Genomic DNA, 18,799 nt, shown 5'->3' with positions numbered 1-18,799 from the left:
TATTTTTTTTTATTTTACATTTTAAAACGGTAAATTATTAAATTACAGCTCTCCCCACGACGGTGTTTATTTTTCAGCCTTGATTTTGTATCTCGTGTCTTCATATAGTGTCATTTTCTCAGTCTACCGCATGAGGGCGCTTCACCTCTTTTCTCTTATAAATCGGCCCCCACATCGAACAATCGGATCCCGGAGACAATCTGAAGACGAGGCGTTTCCAGTCGCTGTCTGGTCTGCTGTGCCTTCCTGGCCGTCTTCTGTTGGCGCTCCCGTTGTTTGGAGTACGGTCGAAAAACGCAAAACCTACCGTTTCCCAGCTCAATGGATCATGGAAACAGAGCAAATTCCTGAAACGAAGATCAAAAGATAACGAACGCGAGGAATATGACGACAAATGGACATTTTAATAGTCGGGAGTCACGAAACGGATGTTACCCTGTAACGTTACCACAAACTGTGTGCTACCATCGAGGAGACTTGCGGTCTCGGGATGTCCCATATAACTGCGCTAAACTCTGATTAGGCAAATGTATGGGGCGCCTGCTTTGGAACAAAGGGGGAAAACAAAGTTGGATGTGATTTGTTAATTTGGTTTGTTACAACAGACACAGACTCGCACTAGACAGATTTCTCAGTCATCAGCTGGTTACATTTGATGCTTCCTGCTGGAGGAAAAAACTATGAAGGAAAATTCAAGACATTTAAGATAGTTTTATACTGTGATGAACAACTGTTTTGAAGAAAATGTGTGATGCTGGACTCTCCAAAGCACAGATATTCTTGCCTGACTGCAGTCTGAAGCCTGGACAGCTATACAAGTAACTGAGAATAAATCAGAATATATTGTTTTGAAGAGGAAGAGAAAAGAAAAACATGGCAGTTGAAAGCCGAATAACAATTCTTCACGTTGGACTGATTGCCATGGTGGTTCTTCTGGGTCCTGTGGCTGGTAAGTAATAGTTAACAGATAGTAGCCATAGAATGGCAGTAAATATCATAGAATTACAGTAAAATTGCTGTTCCACACCCTAGTTTCCAAATCCCTCCATATCCTCTCAAAGTCAAGGCGTAATTAATTGTACACTGAGTGTGTGTTTGTGTCTTGGCAGTTTTGTGGTGAATTTACTGCCACCCACATCCATCAGGAACTCTTCATTTCCTGAGTGTGTGTGTGTTTGTGAATTTATGGATAAGTAACAAAGCGAGTAGGTGTGTGTGTGAGTCGAGATCCGCACGTTTTATGTGATCGTGTGTGTGGATGTGTATATATAAACGTGTGCCTCTGTATCTGTGTTTATTTGTCCATTTAAATATATACGTGTGTGTTTGTGTGTGTATGTGTGCTCTTTCTGGCACCAGCCCCTGAGCTGCAGTAAAGCTACTGAGCATCACACAGATAAGATAAGAGCTGACCCTGCTCATGGTTCATGTGGGGAGAATAAAGGCTAAACACTGATTAGCCGTTAAGACAAGCATGAAACTTAATTTCTCATCTTGCGGTTTGATGCTTAAATATGCGCATTATGGCTTGCAGATTGGCTTTCTCCACAGCTAACCCTGCAGTCTGACCATCCGGGCTGGAACCAGAGCCAAGTATCTGCTCAGACAGATATCTGAGGACAGTACACCACTCAAGAACGTTAAAAGCTTGCTTATGTCCACTTCAGATTTGAGCCAGCATTAAATTTGTAGGTACTATGGTGCTATAAAAGTAGTGTTGTGATTGTGTTGTAGAGCAGTGCCAAACTCAGTCGAAATATGTAGAACAATTTTATTTTTGCTACAATGACATAATGATAGCTAGCTACCAGTCAAAAGTTTTTGAACAGTAAGATTTTGGGTGTTTTATTAAAGACGTCTCTTCTGCTCACCAAGCCTGCATTTATTTGATCCAAAGTACTGCAAAAGCAGTAACATTTTGAAATATTGAAATATTTGAAATAACTGTTTTCTATTTTAATGTATTTTGTAAAATGTAATTTATTCCTGTGATAACAAAGCTGGATTTTTAGCATCATTACTCTAGTCTTCAGTGTCACATGATCTTTCAGAAATCATCCTAATATGCTGATTACATTTTTACAGGATTTTTTTCATTTATTTGGAAATAAATTATAGAAATTAATACTTTTATTTAGCAAGGATGATTTGAGTTGATCAAAAGTGATGATAAAGACACAATATTACAAAAGATTTCTATTTCAGAAAAATATTTTTTTTCTGAACTTTCTATTTATCAAAGAAACCTGAAAAATTCTACTCAGCTGTTTTCAACATAATAATAATAATAAATGTTTTTTGACCAGCAAATTCGAATATTAGAATAATTTCTGAAAGATCATGTCACTGGAGTAATGATGATAAAAATTCAGCTTTGAAATCATAGGAATAAAACTACATTTTAAAATATATTCAAATAGAAAGCAGTTATTTTAAATAGTAAAAATACTCCACAATATTACTGCTTTTGCTGTGTTTTGAATCAAATAAATGCAGGCTTGCTGAGCAGAAGAGAATTCTATTAAAAACATTATAAATTTTGACTGGTAGTGTAAATGATTATTAGATTTCAACAATAAAACAGTAAGCACTGTGTAAATATTAGATGAAAAACATAAACCTAAAAAAATTTAGAAACGCTACCTTGGGAAGTAACTGAAAAAAGGTAAAAAGTACTAAGGTTACTAAATCAAATACGGAAATAAAAAATATAAATATATATAAAAAAAACTACTAAAAGTCACTAAAACGAACTTAAAATTAAAATAAAAACAACATATAAAAAGCTAATTTAAAAATATAAACACTACTAGTATTTTGGAAATGCCAAAACAACAGTTATGAATATTCGAATATAAATAATAATTTAGTTTTCAATGTTATGTAACTGTAATGTAAAAAAATGTTGTTTAAATAATACAACATTTTACCGTTGGTTCCTGTTGTATAGCATTTGAGCTATTGGGTGCTATTCTGTAGACAAGCCATTTATCAGTATCCCCAAAATTAAAGAATCAATTATGGAAAAGTGGAAAAAATACTGATGAAATGTATTATTCGTCAGTCTCTATTTTAAGGGTGTTTTCACACCTAGTTTACACTTCAATTTCACTGTTTCTCAAGCGTAGAGCCGGGGGCCTCAGGAAGACTCAGAAGCCAAAATAAGCATTCAAATAGGCCAAAACAACAAAAAAATTAAAGATATTTCACTTTGTTTTAATTCACCCCCTCAACAACTGCTTTTTCTTTGAAGAATCAAGATTCCTTTTGACTGGAAAAACTTGGATATACACTATATTGCCAAAAGTATTGGGACACCCCCTTCTAATGAACAGGTTTGACTACTTTAGTAATTTCCATGAGTACAAATCTTAATATTTAAGCATATAATTATATTCTATGGCAGGGTTCCCCAAATCTTACCCTGGAGGTCCAATGCACTGCAGAGTTTAGCTCCAACCCTGATCACACTCACCTACCTGTTATTCTCTAATGATCCTGAAGACCTTGATTAGCATGCTCAAAAAAATAAACTCTGCAGGAAAATGGATCTCGAGGTCCAGATTTGGTGATCCCTGTTCTAGGGAATTGTGTGCTTATAATTTTATAGGAACAGTTTGGACAGGACCCTTTTCTACATGACTTGGCAATGCCAAAAAGAAATGATTGATTCAGTCAGTGTGGAAGAACTTTACTGGTCTGCAGAAAGCCAAGTCCTAATCTCAGCTTTAAGTGCAGACCTTAAGCCAAAAACTCATCACCAAACACCAATAACTTTTTCAGTCATTTTTGCTTTTCCAAAATGATTGCAACAGATGGAAATACAATTTTGAAATACATTATGTTTCATATTTGTTGCCACAGTCTTTATTGTTCTAAAGAAGGGGGTGTCCCAATACTTTTGTCCATATAGTGTATGTACAAGTCATTGGTGTTTGGGGAGGTGTTCAACTAGGATTAGGACTCCACACTGACTGAATCAATAATTTCTCTATGAACCTTGCCTTATGCACAGAGCCATTGTCATGCTAGAATAGAAAAGGGTCCTGTACAAACTGTTGCTATAGAATTAGAAGCACACAATTCCCCAGAATATCATTATATGCTTAAACTTTAAGATTTGTACTCATGGAAATGACTACAGTAGTCAAACCTGTTCATTAAAAGGGGGTGTCCCAATACTTTTGGCAATATAATGTATATAATAAAGGCTACACTACTACACTGCAAAAAATGATTTTCTTAATTAGCTTTTTTTATCTTGTTTCCAGCCAAAATATCTACAGATTCTTAAATCAAGAAGGATTTTCTAGACAAGTACAAATTATTTTCTTGTTTTCAGAAAAAAACAAGTCAAAATTAAGTGTGTTTTTGCTTGAAACAAACAAAATAATCTGCCAATGGGGTAAAAAAAAAATAATCTTGTTTTCTGTTTGAAATAAGATTTTTCTGTTTAGCCCATTGGCAGATTATTTTGCTTGTTCTAAGCAAAACCTCATTTAATTTTGACTTGTTTTTTCTGAAAACAAGAAAATAATTTTTACTTGTCTAGAAAAACCTTGATTTAAGAATATTTTGGTATTTTGGCTGGAAACAAGACAAAAGTAAGTAAGAAAAGCATTTTTGCAGTGTAAACCTGGAAACGTCATATAAAATTAATAAGATATTAAGATTCCATGGGCATTTTTATTATAAATATACATTTTTGTCTAGTTATGCCAAGCTCTGAAATAGAGATCGACCGATATGGGGTTTTCTTTAACCGATGCCGATGCCGATGTTTAGAGGTCAGGGTCAGCCGATGGCCGATATGTGCTGCCGATTTTTAGGGCCGATATCTTGAAGTTCTCCCCTTTATTTGCATGCTAAAATGTCAATCTAAAAAGGATGCACATCATTTCTAAACTTTACATCATGAACAATGAACACAATGAACCATCTTGATTTTGTGCACTGCACAGTATTATTATAAAAGATTTAACCAAAGTTAACCAAACAAATCAAACTGACCAAGTATTAAATATATAAAACAGATCATATAAAAACTGTCAATAATTTACATAAAAGTTTAAGAGCTGAGATTAATGTTAAACTTTAAATGATTTATATACGTAACTGAGAGGACCTGCCAGCAGATGGCGGCAAGACACTGATTTAATTAGTGAATCATATCATTCATTTGATTCGTTTGAACAGCTGATTCATTCCTGAATGAAGCAAATGACTCTCTTTATGAATGAGAAATTGAATCATTTCACTAGATTCGTTTAAAAACGCACGTTCATTCATAAACGAAACACCGCTGTTTAAATGGAGATGCACAGCGGCTCAGTTGTGACTTGTTTCAGAATAATTTTGACGACAAAAGAGAGCAAAATCTTATTTTTCACGATGAAATAAAGCAAAAGCAGGCAATAGTGTAATCCGCCTGCCACCCACCCGCACTTATATTTTTCTCAGATTTAGCAAACCGCACGTGATCGTCCTATTACAATTATTCTAATTCTTAGTTTTGCATGATGATATGATGAATGGATGGTTCATTTTAACAGCTGATCTTCACATCGCTGCAGACTTACAGTATATATAGGCTTAATCACTCGTGCTTTTAAGCCAAATCCGTGCTGAAAAAAATAACTTTTACTTACATCTGAACGTGACCATAGTTATAAACTCGCAGTATCTGAGGTGACGGAGAGGACGGCGCCGTCAGGTGCAATCATCAAAATATATTTAAAAGGAAGCTGGCGCCACGGTCCTCCTGACCACAACTCAGGTTCAGATTTTAGAAAATGTAGTTAATGTTTACATCATTATTGATTTATCTCATCCACGCGCGACCCACCCACAAGTAATTAGAATGCATTTTTTTATTACCAGACCCGCGGATATAACCACCCTCCGTGCATCACTGTCTCCGAGCGGGGCGGAGTAATCGTAAAGCTGCATTGTTTGTGAGAGCCGCCGCTGCCTTCACCCCATGCACACAGTGAAATTCTCCGACTCGGATACAGGAAAAATAAAAAAGAACTTATGACACTTGGGCTTCAGGGACGGATTACGGACCGGGCCAGCGGGGCCGCTGCCCAGGGGCCCTTGGGGTGCAGGGGGCCCGTGGGGCCCCTAGCCCAAAACAATTTGCAACGCTTATCAACAATGTATTTTCGTTTGTCTATTTTAGAGGGCCTACATTCTTTAAACCTCTGCTTACAAGGGCCCCTGCCCTGACCCTATAGGGAGGGCGTTTGGCTGCCAAGGGCCCTTGAATTGTGGTGGTTGTGGTGGTGGTGGTGGGGGGTCCGTGCTTTCAGGGGGCCCCCGGCCCTGCTATAGAAACTTTATAGGTAAATGGGTGCATGGGAGCCTACTTTTAGAAGGCCCTCTTAGGCCCTCCTATTATGGTCCTGGCTTCTGGCTACAAGGGGGTCCTAGGGAGGATGGGGTTTTGGGGGCTTTTAGAGGGCCCTCTGATTATGAGGGCCCTACTAGGAGGCCCTAGGGAGGAGGGTGTAGTGTACCTTTAGAGGGCCATCTGATTACAAGGGCCCCTACCATGGGGCTCCTGGTTTCTGGCGGGAGGGGAGGGGGCCTTACAGAAGGCCCTCTGACTAGGGAGCAGTAGCATGGTGGGATGGAGGCGGTTAACCTGCCCTCTGAGTGGCCCCCAGACCAGTGTAAGAGTTTGACCAGTTTAATCACTCCCAGGGCTGTAGTGGAGGCTAAATGCAAGTAAACATGGTTTACCCACCTCTGAAATTTCAGAATTAGAGTTTACCCACTTCTCAATTGATCTAAATGCACATCATAGTATAGTTTATGCACAAAATGTGATCACAGAATTCGTAGTTCACCCACCTCTTATTTTACCACTACACCCCTGATCACTCGTTTGTCTACGGGGATATGGTACACAGGTGGATTCTGGCATGGTTCAGCTGGACACGGTACACATGTAGTGTGATCACTAACTGTGCCCCAACATGGCTCTCACTGTACGTTCACACCAGGAGAGACCAAAGCGAACACGTCGCCAAGGTCGTTAAAGAAGCTTTGTTGTTGAATTTGCTTTATTCACTTTGTTCGCTCATTGGAATGTTTGATTTAGCCTGTTACTGTGGGGCGTTGGTAAATCTATATATTAGAATTGGTTTTCACCGAACCACGTCATAACTCATTACATAAGGTTAACTGACTTTTAACTTCTCTTTTTCGCTCTGGTCGCCCAATTCGCTTCGCTGCCAGTGAATTTGCTTTGTTCGGCCAATTCGCCGACTCTCCATAGAGAAATAATGACTTTTGTCGCTCTGGTCTCTTCTGATGTGAATGTACGTGACATCAATAATGACACTCCAAATAATAAATATTTGAATTAATTTGAGAAAGTTGGTGTTAATAACAGTGTTTAGTGGATGACTTTGCAAGAAGGAAGAGTAGTGACAGGTAGTTTAACATTTGCATTTTTTTTTATTATTTTTTTTACTTTTTCACAAAATATCTATAATTAGACCTAAATGTTATCCATATTATACAAAATGGTGACTTGGAGTAGGAACAGTAAAATTAAATGTTATTTCTCCCTTTAGCTGCATAAAAAGTCCCCAAAGTTTCACAACTGGTTCATGGTGAATTATTTTCCAAATGTATCAAAATCTCCCTCCCTCCCCCTTAAGAACCTGACACATGCTGGCTGCCAGTGTAGAGCCCAGCCCACCGGCTGCTGCCAATACACAATCTATGGCTGCTTCGCACAGGTTATGGAATGTTGCTAATATTCGGATCAAAGATTCTAGGGTGTTATTCTACTCTAGCAATTTCTGCATACAATACATTGTTTTAATGCAATTTTAATCCACGTTATTGTACCAAATACATTGCCGATTTTATCAGCAAAATAACCTAGATCATATTGCTTAGTTTATTTTGTTTACCCATGCCAACGGTTATTAAGGGAAGAAAAGCCATGCTTTTAAAAAAGGGTATTGTTAATTTAAGCCCAATTGGTCAGAAATAGCAAATGCACACGGACTTGACAGAAAATTAAGCAATTTAAATGAAAAAAGAAAAGAATTATATGGGTGTGCGGTAGACGTTTCTAGTGGGCATTCCCAAATTGAAATCATGGATATGTTTTTTCAATCTGTTTTATAGTATGCTTGCCCTCCTAAATCTATATGGCATAAAGTAAAAGAACGAAAAGTAATGTAATAAAATTAGATCTACAATCGCAAATTTAAACTGATAAAGACTTCCATGAGCCGGCAAGAAGACAAAAGGATCACACAGCTAACGACAACATTAACTGTAGCTACTAAGTTTTAAGGTAGGACAAAAGGTTTCATTTATCATTTGCCCGCCGTGGCTCTAGTTGGCAAGAAATTCACAGCACATATTATTTTGACCGCATCGTCAGATTTATACATGTCATGGGGAGGGGAGGGGAGGGGGGGGGGGGGCATCGCGAATGTTTTGCCCAGGGGCCCACACAACCCATAATCCGTCCCTGTTGGGCTTATATGTTAGCAAACAAGCTGCTGATCGTTTTAGACTACGGTCTTTAAACTTAACTGCAAGTAAGCAAACCTTTAACCAGCTGTAGCATTATGCCAGTTACCGACGGTTCTATGCTTTCTTTCACTAAGTGAAAGCAAAACTTCATAGTTTACTAGTAATATATAGTACATATATGGCCATGGGACTTTGAAATATCAGAATTTAATCCTTACCTTGATCTCTCAGAAATGTTATTGAATCTTACAAAAGTTTTGGCTTGGGGTCCTTCACAGCGATATACCGCACCAATAACACGGGGCTGCCCGCAGGCGTGCCTGACTTTAAATCGGCGCTACTAAACGCGGATATCGGCCGATGCCGATATATTAAAAAATGGCAAATATCGGCGCGATATATCGGCCGGACGATATATCGGTCGACCTCTACTCTGAAATATTGTATCAGGTAGAAATTGTGAGTAAAATATATATTTTTACTTTAAAATCCTTAAATCTGGAAAAATTGGAAAAAAGTCATGTGAACTAAATATTGTTGTGGAAAATTAAGGCCTTGTGCTAAAAGTTGAGAACCACTGCTCTAAATGGACCCATCGAAACACCCTCTGATTTTCCACTTTGCCTCAATGCATTCTAGTCAAGTTTCATTTTGACCTGCAACATTTTTCCGCCAAACCTATGTGTGTGTCAGTATGTGTGTGCGTGCAGTTTCCTCTTCTTTTGTGTGTGACAGTAATTTTGTGTGCTTCCTGAAATAGTCGCTGCATTCCATAGTGTGGGATTGTCTGGGTTTTTGCGTAGTGTTTGTGTTTTTCTATACCACACATTAGAACTCGTATAACTCCAGCATGAAAGTACAGTAAGTCTTACATTGGCATAGAGATAGTTGTGTATTTGACTCTGTGAGTTGTGAAGCACTGAGACAATGTTCTTTCAGTCTGTTGTGTAGCTCTGATTTGTTCTGTAGTATGTTGATAAGGGCGGTTTATCTGTGAAATTGCTTTGTTTACATACCAAGATTTAAAGGAATATTTCGCTCCAAAATGAACAATGTCATCATTTACTTATTCACATCTCATTCCAACCTCATATTATCATTTTTTAGTTATCTTTGGCAAATTACAAAAAAGTCTTTTTGTATGTTAAGTGGACTAAATACTGAGGGAAAAAAGAAAAAACGGTCCTTTTTCATTCTGTTCCTGGCCTTGAAATTGGACTCAGATCTCAAAATACAGTGAACACAGAGATTTTTGCTTTTAAAACACACAATATAGGCTAAAGGGGTTCGGTAAGCTGTAAAGCACATTTGGAGCATTCACACTCTGATTTGTGTGATTTTATTTATTTTTTTTTTTTTTTTTGAGAAACAAGGAAATCTTCTGCAGAATATCAGAGTTTTGCATTGGATGTGGATGATCGGTCAAACAGATTATTGGTCTGTCTGTATGTTAAACGGAGCCAAAAGTGAACCTAGTGGAAAAACAACCCAGCTCCTTTTTACTTTCATTCTATTCTTGGACTTGTCAATAGACTCAGATTTTAGACTCAAAATAAAGTAAACATGTGCTCCATTTATTATTAATATTATGTTGAAAATAGGTTTCTTTGATAAATAGAAATTTCAGAAGAACAGCATTTATCTGAAAAATAATTATTTTGTAACATTTTAAATGTCCTTTTCATCACTTTGATCAATTTAAAGCATCCCTGCTAAATGAAACAGTTAATTAATTAATTTCTTTCCCAAAAATAAAAAATTTATTCTGACCACAATCTTTTGAATGGTATTGTGTTTAATGTTGCAAAAGCTTTTTATTTCAGATAAATGCTGATCTTGGGATCTTTCTATTCAACAAAGAACCCTGAAAAAAATGTACTCAACTTTTTTAAATATTGATAATAATAATGATATGTTTCTTGAACAGCAAATCAGCATATTAGAATGGTTTCTGAAGGACCATGTGACATTTGTGCTTTGTGCTTTGATAACAGGAATAAACTAAACGTTAAAATATATTTAAATAGGAAACAATTATTTTAAAAAGTACAAATATTTCAGAATTTTACTGTTTTTGCTGTACTTTGGATCAAATAAATGCAGGCTTGGTGAGCAGAAGATAATTTAAAAATCATTAAAAAACTTTTGAGTGGTACAGTATGCTATATATTCAATAAAATCAAAAAATCTTTAATATTAATCAAAAACCAGCATGATATATTGTGCATCTACAAATAATAATCATTTGGAGGTTACACTTTATTTTAAGCTGTCCTTGTGTAACAACACAAAGACAGAGTAATACTAATGAACTATTAATTAGCATGCATAATTTACAGTTTTACTATTTATTATAGAAAGTAGGCCTACATGTAACGTGTAACAAGGAGACTATAAAATTAAGTGTTGGAAATTGTTGACAACATTTTAATTTTTGAGAGAACTACTGCTGGTGCAAAAACATTTGCATATCATGGGTTGATGTTGAATGAGTCTTATTTACCTCTGACGTACGCTTTTTCACACACAGATATATCTAATCTTGTGAATATTAGTGTACTCAAATGGCTAAGCAGAGCAGCTGGGTGAAAGTATGGCTGGATGGACAGATTGGAGAAAAGGCAAGGGAGGGTTTTTTTGGCTGGAAGCATTAGATGTGAATCAGTATGTAGGTCGTGAGCACATTGCTGTGCTTTGTAGTGCTGTTAGAAGTGGAGAGTCATGAATTATCCACTTCACTGAGTTGGATTTTGTTTGCTGTTTTGCTGTTAAAGTGCTTCATAAACTGGATTGCAGGGGTATCAGGTTGCCCGAGCTATAATTTAATAATATTTCGCAGCTTTTTGATGAGGAGGCAGTAAAATGCTGACTACGGGACAGTAATAGTCATCGTATTCGATTTGATGTGACAATGAACAATTTTGAAGGCGTAATATATATATATTTTCCTCTTTTCCTCTCGTACTTGTTTCTTTACACTGCAGCAAGTGAGTTTTTCTCTCCTCACCTTGTCAGAAACAGTCATCTTCTTGGGTACACATATACACACTCTTCCTCCCCAATGTGCTTGTCACTTGAATGCAGAGAGGGATGAATAGACCACATTCATTATCCCGATATGTCAGCCTGTGTCAGAGCATCCCATTGGCTGACTGCTCATTAGGTTGATGTGTCAGCCAGTGTCAGAAACCACCATTGGCTGATTCAGTGGTGGAAACTGAATTTAGCTTGTAGCTTCATAGATAAATGATTCTGTGTACATCTGGACATTATTTTTTAAACATCAATATTTTGGGTTATATATGTTACCCTGGACCCCAAAACTAGTCATAGTTCATCTGAAAGCTGAATAAATAAGGATAGGATAGGACAATAGTTTGCCGAGATACAATTTTTAAAAAATCTGGAATCTGAGGGTGCAAAGAAAATCTAAATATTGAAAAAAAATCACCTTTAAAGTTGTCCAGAAGTTTTTAGCAATGCATATTACTAATAAAAATAAAGTTTTGATATATTTACAGTAGGAAATTTACTAAATCCTAATGGAACATGATCTTTACTTAATATCCTAATGATTTTTGGAATAAAAGAAAGAACATTTTGACCCAAACAATGTATTGTTGGCTATTGCTACAAATCTACCTGCACAGTAATTTTAAAACATTTACATTTGTATGATTTTATTCAAAGTGACAAAACATCCTAATAGAATGCAATCCAATAATAATACAATTAGAAAAGTGGGTAACACTTTACAATAAGGTTCATTAGTTAAACATTAGTTAATGTATTAACTAACATGAACTAACCATGAGCAATACATTTGTTACTGTATTTACTAATCTTTATTAACGTTAGTTAACGAAAATACAGTTGTTCATTGTTTGTTCATGTTAATTCACACTGCATTAACTAATGTTAAGAAGATTTCAGTAATGTATTAGTAAATGTTGAAATTAACATTAACAAAGATTAATAAATGCTGTATAAGTGCTGTTCATTATTAGTTCATGTTAACTAATGTGGTTAACTAATGTTAACTAATGAACCTTATTGTAAAGTGTTACCGAAAAGTGTTTCAATAAGGTGTTTTGAACAGTTTTCACACCTCCTGACACTTGTTACACTGCAGGACATTTCAAGTTCTAAGATATTTGGATATTTTGTTTCCGGTTAGACTCCCATATGCTAGAATCTGCACAAATATGTGCAGAGAAAATAATAGATGAATTTATAAAAATTACCCAGTTCAAAAGTTTACATACGCTTGATTCTTACTGTTGTTACTGTGTTGCTATCTAGTTGTTCATGAGTCCCTTGTTTGGTCTGAACAGTTGAACTGCCCACTTTTCTTCAGAAAAATCCTTCAGGTCCCACAAATTCTTTGGTTTTTCAGCATTTTTGTGTGTTTGAACCCTTTCCAACAATGATTGTATGATTTTGAGATCCATCTTTTCACACTGAGGACAACTGAGGGACTCATATGCAGCTATGACAGATGGTTAAAATGCTCACTGATGCTCAATGCATTAAGAGCCGGGGGATGAAAACTTTTGAACAGAATGAAGATGTGTTTATTTTTCTTATTTTGCCTAATTATCTTTTTTTATTTTATTTAGTACTGCCCTTTAGAAGCTACAGAAGATACTTGTTTCCCAGCAGACAAAATAAATTTAATTTACCCTAATCGTCAAATTCAACAAGTTTTCACCCCCCAGCTTTTAATGCATTGTGTTTCCTTTTGAAGTTCCTTTTTGAACCTTCTGTAATAGTTGGAGTCCCTCACCTGCTGAAAAAACAACTAAAACCAGCCTAAGCTGGTTGGCTGGTTTTAGCTAGTCAACCAGGCTGGTTTTAGCTGGTCATAGCTGGTCAGCAGGCTGGTTTTAGAAGAGTTTTGGCCACTTTCCCAGCCTGACCAAACCAGCTACTTCCAGCTTAAACCAGCTAAGACCAGCCAACCAGCCTAGGCTGGTTTTAGCGGGGGGGTTTTTCAGCAGGGTCAGTTGTCCTCAGTGTAAAAAATGGATCTCAAAATCATACAGTCATTGTTGGAAAGAGTTCAAATACACAGAAATGCTGAAAAACTGAAGAATTTGTGGTACCTGAAGGATTTTTCTGAAGAACAGTAGGCAGTTTAACTGTCCAGGACAAAAAAGGGACTCGAACAACTATCACTAAACAAAAAAACACAGCTGTGGATTATTAAGGTATCTTATTCAGGTCAGTACTAAATAAAAAATGCATTTTGTATGATCCCTCTTATTTTGATAAAATAATTAACATTTTGCAGATTCTGCAAGGTGTATGTAAACTTTTGACCTCAATTGTATATTCCAGAATTGTTGTATTTTATTACCATTAAAAAAACAAATAGATCTCATTTAGTCCACATTCCACATTGTTAATTAGTCCAAGTCCATATTTTCATTTTAATGTGTATTTTAATATGTGTTGATGATTTTGATGCAGAACACTTTCTACATTTTACATCCTACATAATGTCTTTGAGTATGTGCGCGTACATGCCTCTGCTGGCATAATGCGGTTCATCTGTGACACATTTGTGTGTGTCTTTGTGTGCACTCTCAGGGTTAGTGTGCATGTTTAGTAGAATAGAGCCCCCTGGGTAACTGCTCAGTTGTGTTGCTATCAGAAAACATTCACATCCTCCTCCACAATCAGACCATGAGCAGGGAAGAGAGTGGGAGGCCTCTATGGACTTCATAGCTAAGGATGACCTTGGACATAATCTCCCAAAGTTGAGCTCCCTTCCGAGATAAGCGTCATCTGCATTCCTTACGATAGTGTCTTCAATCTGCAACCTTTAAGAAAAAACAATTCTGGTGCGTCACATGTGCAATATAGTGTCTGTAAATGCTGTGGGAAGTTTGCTTCTCACAAAGCCGGGCTGGCCAAGATACTGCATTCTCAAAACAACATGTATCCACAGAGGAACACAACATTCATACCCTGTTTTTTTCTTCTGCGCTATTGGGTAGATAGTACTGAGCACCTGTTAACATAATATTCAGCCCTCCACAGACTCAGATAGACAGAATCTGTCATGTACTAAGGCAGGTCTTCATATGTGACTCTGGACCACAAAACCAGCCTTAAGTAGCACAGGTCTATTTGCAGCAATAGCCAAAAATACATTGTATAGGTCAAAATTATCTATTTTTCTTTTATGTCAAAAAACATTAGGATATTAAGTAAAGATCATATTTCATATAAGATACTTTGTAAATGTTTTACCGTATATATATCAAAACTTAATTTTTTATTAGTAATATGCATTTGTAAAACTTCATTTGTACAACTTTAAAGACGATTTTCTCAGTATTTTGATATTTTTGCACACTCAGATTCCAGGTTTTCCAATAGCTGTATCTCGGCCAAATATTGTCCTATTCTAACAAATCAATGGGAAGCTTATTTATTTAGCTTTAGGGTGATGCATAAATCTCAATTTAAAAAAATGGACCTATATGACTGGTTGTGTGGTCCCGGGAAAATAGAAAGAAAATAACACATAATAGAACCTTATTGGTTTTTAGTGGTGTTGTATGTCGTAAGCAATTTTATTTGTCATATAGTTCTTTATTCTTAAAAATTACAATTGTGCAATGTTCCTATTTAATGACCAGTAGGATACAGATTGTGTGTGTGTGTGTGTGTGTGTGTGTGTGTGTGTGTGTGTGTGTGTGTGTGTGTGTGTGTACTGGTATTCATCACGTTGTGGGGACCAAATGTCCCCACAAGGATAGGAATACCAGTAGATTTTGACCTTGTGGGGACATTTCTCAGGTCCCCATGAGGAAACAGGCTTATAAATCATGCACAATGAGTTTTTTTGAGGAAGTAAAAGTGTGCACAATCTCCTGTGAGGGCTAGGTTTAGGTGTAGGGTAGGTGTAGGGCGATAGAAAATACGGTTTGTGCAGTATGAAAACCATTACGCCTATGGAATGTCCCCATAAAACATGTAAACCCAACATGTGTGTGTGTGTGTGTGTGTGTGTGTGTATCATGAAAAATGATAATTTTTCAACAGTAAAAACATACAATAAATCATTATTGTGACAGATATTAAAAAAGCAATTATTATGTGGCCTTTGAACAAGGCCTGTCTAATCAGTTCTTCTTCTTTTTTTATAATATGTGACCCTGGACCACAAAACCTGTCTCAAGTAGCACAGGTATATTTGTAGCGATAGCCAAAAATACATTGTATGGGTCAAAATGATCGATTTTTCTTTTATGCCAAAAATCATTAGGATATAAGCAAAGATCATGTTCCATGAAGATATTTTGTAAATTTACTACCCTTAAATATATCAAAACTTAATTTTTAATTAGTAATATGCATTTGTAAGAGCTTCATTTGGACAACTTTAAAGGCGATTTTGCCAATATTTTTTTGCACCCTCAGATTCCAGATTTTCAAATAGTTGTATCTCGGCCAGTTGTGGTCCAGGGTCACATATTATATTCATTTTACCATTGTGTTTTCAAATCCTTTAATAATGCTGTGTTTGTCTTATTTGTGTCTTTTGTTCTCATTTTAACTCTTCCTTCCTCTGACTTTTTAGCTGCACAGAGTGAGCAGAGGGAGTGTGCGTTCGCAGAACGGCAGCAGCCTCTGGCTGATCGCATTGAGAACTCCACCATTCGCTGTAATCATGGAGGTCGCTGTTTTGGACTCTGGGTGAAAAAGGATAATGAAATCCTAATAGTGAAGCAAGGTATAAATACATTCTACACACACACACAAAGAACTTCAGTCAGTTGGTCTCACCTTTATTTCCTTCATTTCAAACAGGTTGCTGGACAAATGTGGGTGACCATCAGGAGTGCTATGACCGCTGCGTTGTGACCAACCCACCGTCAGTGGCCCAGAATGGAACACTTCGATTCTGCTGCTGCAACAAAGACATGTGCAACCTGAACTTCACTGAGAACTTCCCAACTCCCCCTCCAACCACTGAACCGCCTCTACCTAAGTGTGAGTGTGTGTGTTTCATAGACGTACAGATAGTGTTCAGCAAATGGAAACAAATGGGTTTGAGTGAAATGTGTTTGTACTAACATTAAATGAAAGACAGAGGTTAAAGGATTGGTTCACTTCCAGAATAAAAACTTCCTGGTAATTTACTCACCCCCATGTCATCCAAGATGTTTGTGTCTTTCTGTCTTCAATGGAAAAGAAATTAAGGTTTTCGAGTAGAACATTCCAGGATTTTCCTCCTTAAAGTGGACTTTAAAAGGAACCAACGGGTTGAAGGTCCAAAAGGACTCTAAATGATCCCAGCTGAGGAATAATGGTCTTGTGTAGCGAAACAATCAGTCATTTTCTAAAAAAAACAAAACAATTTATGTTCTTTTTAACCACAAAAGCTTGATGCCATGCACAGTTAGTTCTTCAACGGTAGTACAGGCAGAAAAACTCTCTCTAATCTTATTTTCTCCTCCTGAAATCATTGTTTTAGCTTTTTGTTTTGTAAAGGGTGCTTGACTTTTTTTGCATGTTCGGTTTGTAAAAACTGGGACGGTACTTCTGCCTTTGTCATGCGTGACCTTTCCAACGTGACTACGTAATGTATCAAGTCAAGCTAGTGCAAGAACAGCATTTGTGGTTAAAAAATATATAATTTTTTGTATTTTTTTAGTAAATGACTGATCATTTCGCTACATAAGACCGTTATTCCTCGGCTGGGATCATGTAGAGCCCTTTGATGCTGGAATTTAGACCTTCAATCCACTAATCCCCATTGAAGTCCACTATATGGAGAAAAATCCTGGAATGTTTTCCTCAAAAACCTTAATTTCTGTTTGTCTGAAAATGCAAAGACATGAACATCTCGGATGACATGGGGCAAGCAAATTATCAGGACATTTTTATTCTGGAAGGGAACTAATCATTTAAATTTGCAATTCAAATATTTATTTTAATTTATAATATTTAATATTATTACATTTTTTTAAAGTTTATTAATAGCACATTGTTGTTATATTGTCCAATTACTTGTTACTTCTAGTTCACTTTCTGCTCAATGGTTTAACATTTTGTCTTTGAATCCTTCAAGGTACCCGCCCACTTCACAGAGAGGAAGCCATAGTTGTCGCCTTTGCAACTGTGTTCATGGTTGCTGTCCTCGTCATTCTGCTGTTTTTCGGCTACCGCATGTTAAGAGGTGTGTTGCCATAGTAGTGTTATGATACTTCTCATGTATGATTCAATCATGACAATGAAATTACCTGCGTGCATGTGGATTTATATGCCCATGTGTATTCCAGGACGTGGTAAACACTCTCTGCATACCTTGGATATTTTGGAGACTGCGCTTTCTCCTCCTTCTCTGGATTTGGACAACCTTGTACTGCTGGAGGTGACAAAACACTTAGGGAAACTATACACTACCAGTCAAAACTTTTTGAGCAGTAAGATTTTTGATGTTTTTTTAAAGAAGTCTCTTCTGCTCACCAAGCCTGCATTTTCTTGATCCAAAATGCAGCAAAACAGTAATATTGTGAATTTCTATTTGAATGCATTTTACAATGTAATTTATTCCTGTGATCAAAGCTACATTTTCAGCATCATTACTCCAGTTTTTAGTCTCACATGATCCTTCAGAAATCATTCTGATATATATATATAAATATATAGATATAAATATGCTGATTTGCTGTTCAATAAACAGTTGTTATTATTATTATTATCAATATTTAAAACAGTGGAGTACATTATTTTCAGGATTTTTTGATGAATAGAAAGATCCAAAGATCAGCATTTATCTGAAATAAACAGCTTTTGTAACAATATACACTGACTATACCATTCAAAAGCCTAGAGTCAATATAATTTTTTTTTTGGAAAAGAAATGATAGAAATTAATACTTTTATTTATCAAGGATGCTTTAAATTGATCAAAAGTGATGATAAAGACATTTATATTGTTACAAAAGATTTCTATTTTAGATAAATGCTGTTTATCTGAACTTTCTATTCATCAAAGAAACCTGAAATAATTGTTTTCAACATAATAATATTAATAATAATAATAAATGTTTTTTTTGAGCAGAAAATCAAAATATTTGAATGATTTCTGAAGGATCATGTGACTGGAGTAATGATGCTAAAAATTCAGCTTTGAAATCACAGGAATAAATTACATTGTAAAATATATTCAAATAGAAAACAGTTATTTTAAATAGCAAAAATATTTTAAAATCTTACTGTTTTTGCTGTACTTTGGATCAAATAAATACAGGATTGGTGAGCAGAAGAGACT

General features: G+C 36.2%; 1 protein-coding gene across 1 annotated transcript in view; it reads left to right on the top strand.

Moving 5' to 3' along the window:
- Positions 1-182: 182 nt before the first annotated feature.
- Positions 183-18,799, top strand: part of bmpr2a (bone morphogenetic protein receptor, type II a (serine/threonine kinase)) — a 30,327-nt gene continuing 11,710 nt past the window's right edge. The window contains exons 1-5 of the mRNA XM_073852092.1: positions 183-949; positions 16,100-16,252; positions 16,330-16,512; positions 17,594-17,701; positions 17,805-17,896. Coding sequence (XP_073708193.1) covers positions 874-949; positions 16,100-16,252; positions 16,330-16,512; positions 17,594-17,701; positions 17,805-17,896 — 612 coding nt within the window. The 5' untranslated portion in view covers positions 183-873. The remainder of the gene's footprint in view (positions 950-16,099; positions 16,253-16,329; positions 16,513-17,593; positions 17,702-17,804; positions 17,897-18,799) is intronic.

Source organism: Garra rufa, chromosome 12, assembly GCF_049309525.1.
Source record: "Garra rufa chromosome 12, GarRuf1.0, whole genome shotgun sequence".
Lineage (NCBI taxonomy): Eukaryota > Metazoa > Chordata > Actinopteri > Cypriniformes > Cyprinidae > Garra > Garra rufa.
The sequence above is the reverse complement of the archived record's forward strand: the minus strand, read 5'-3'. Positions and strand labels throughout refer to the sequence as shown.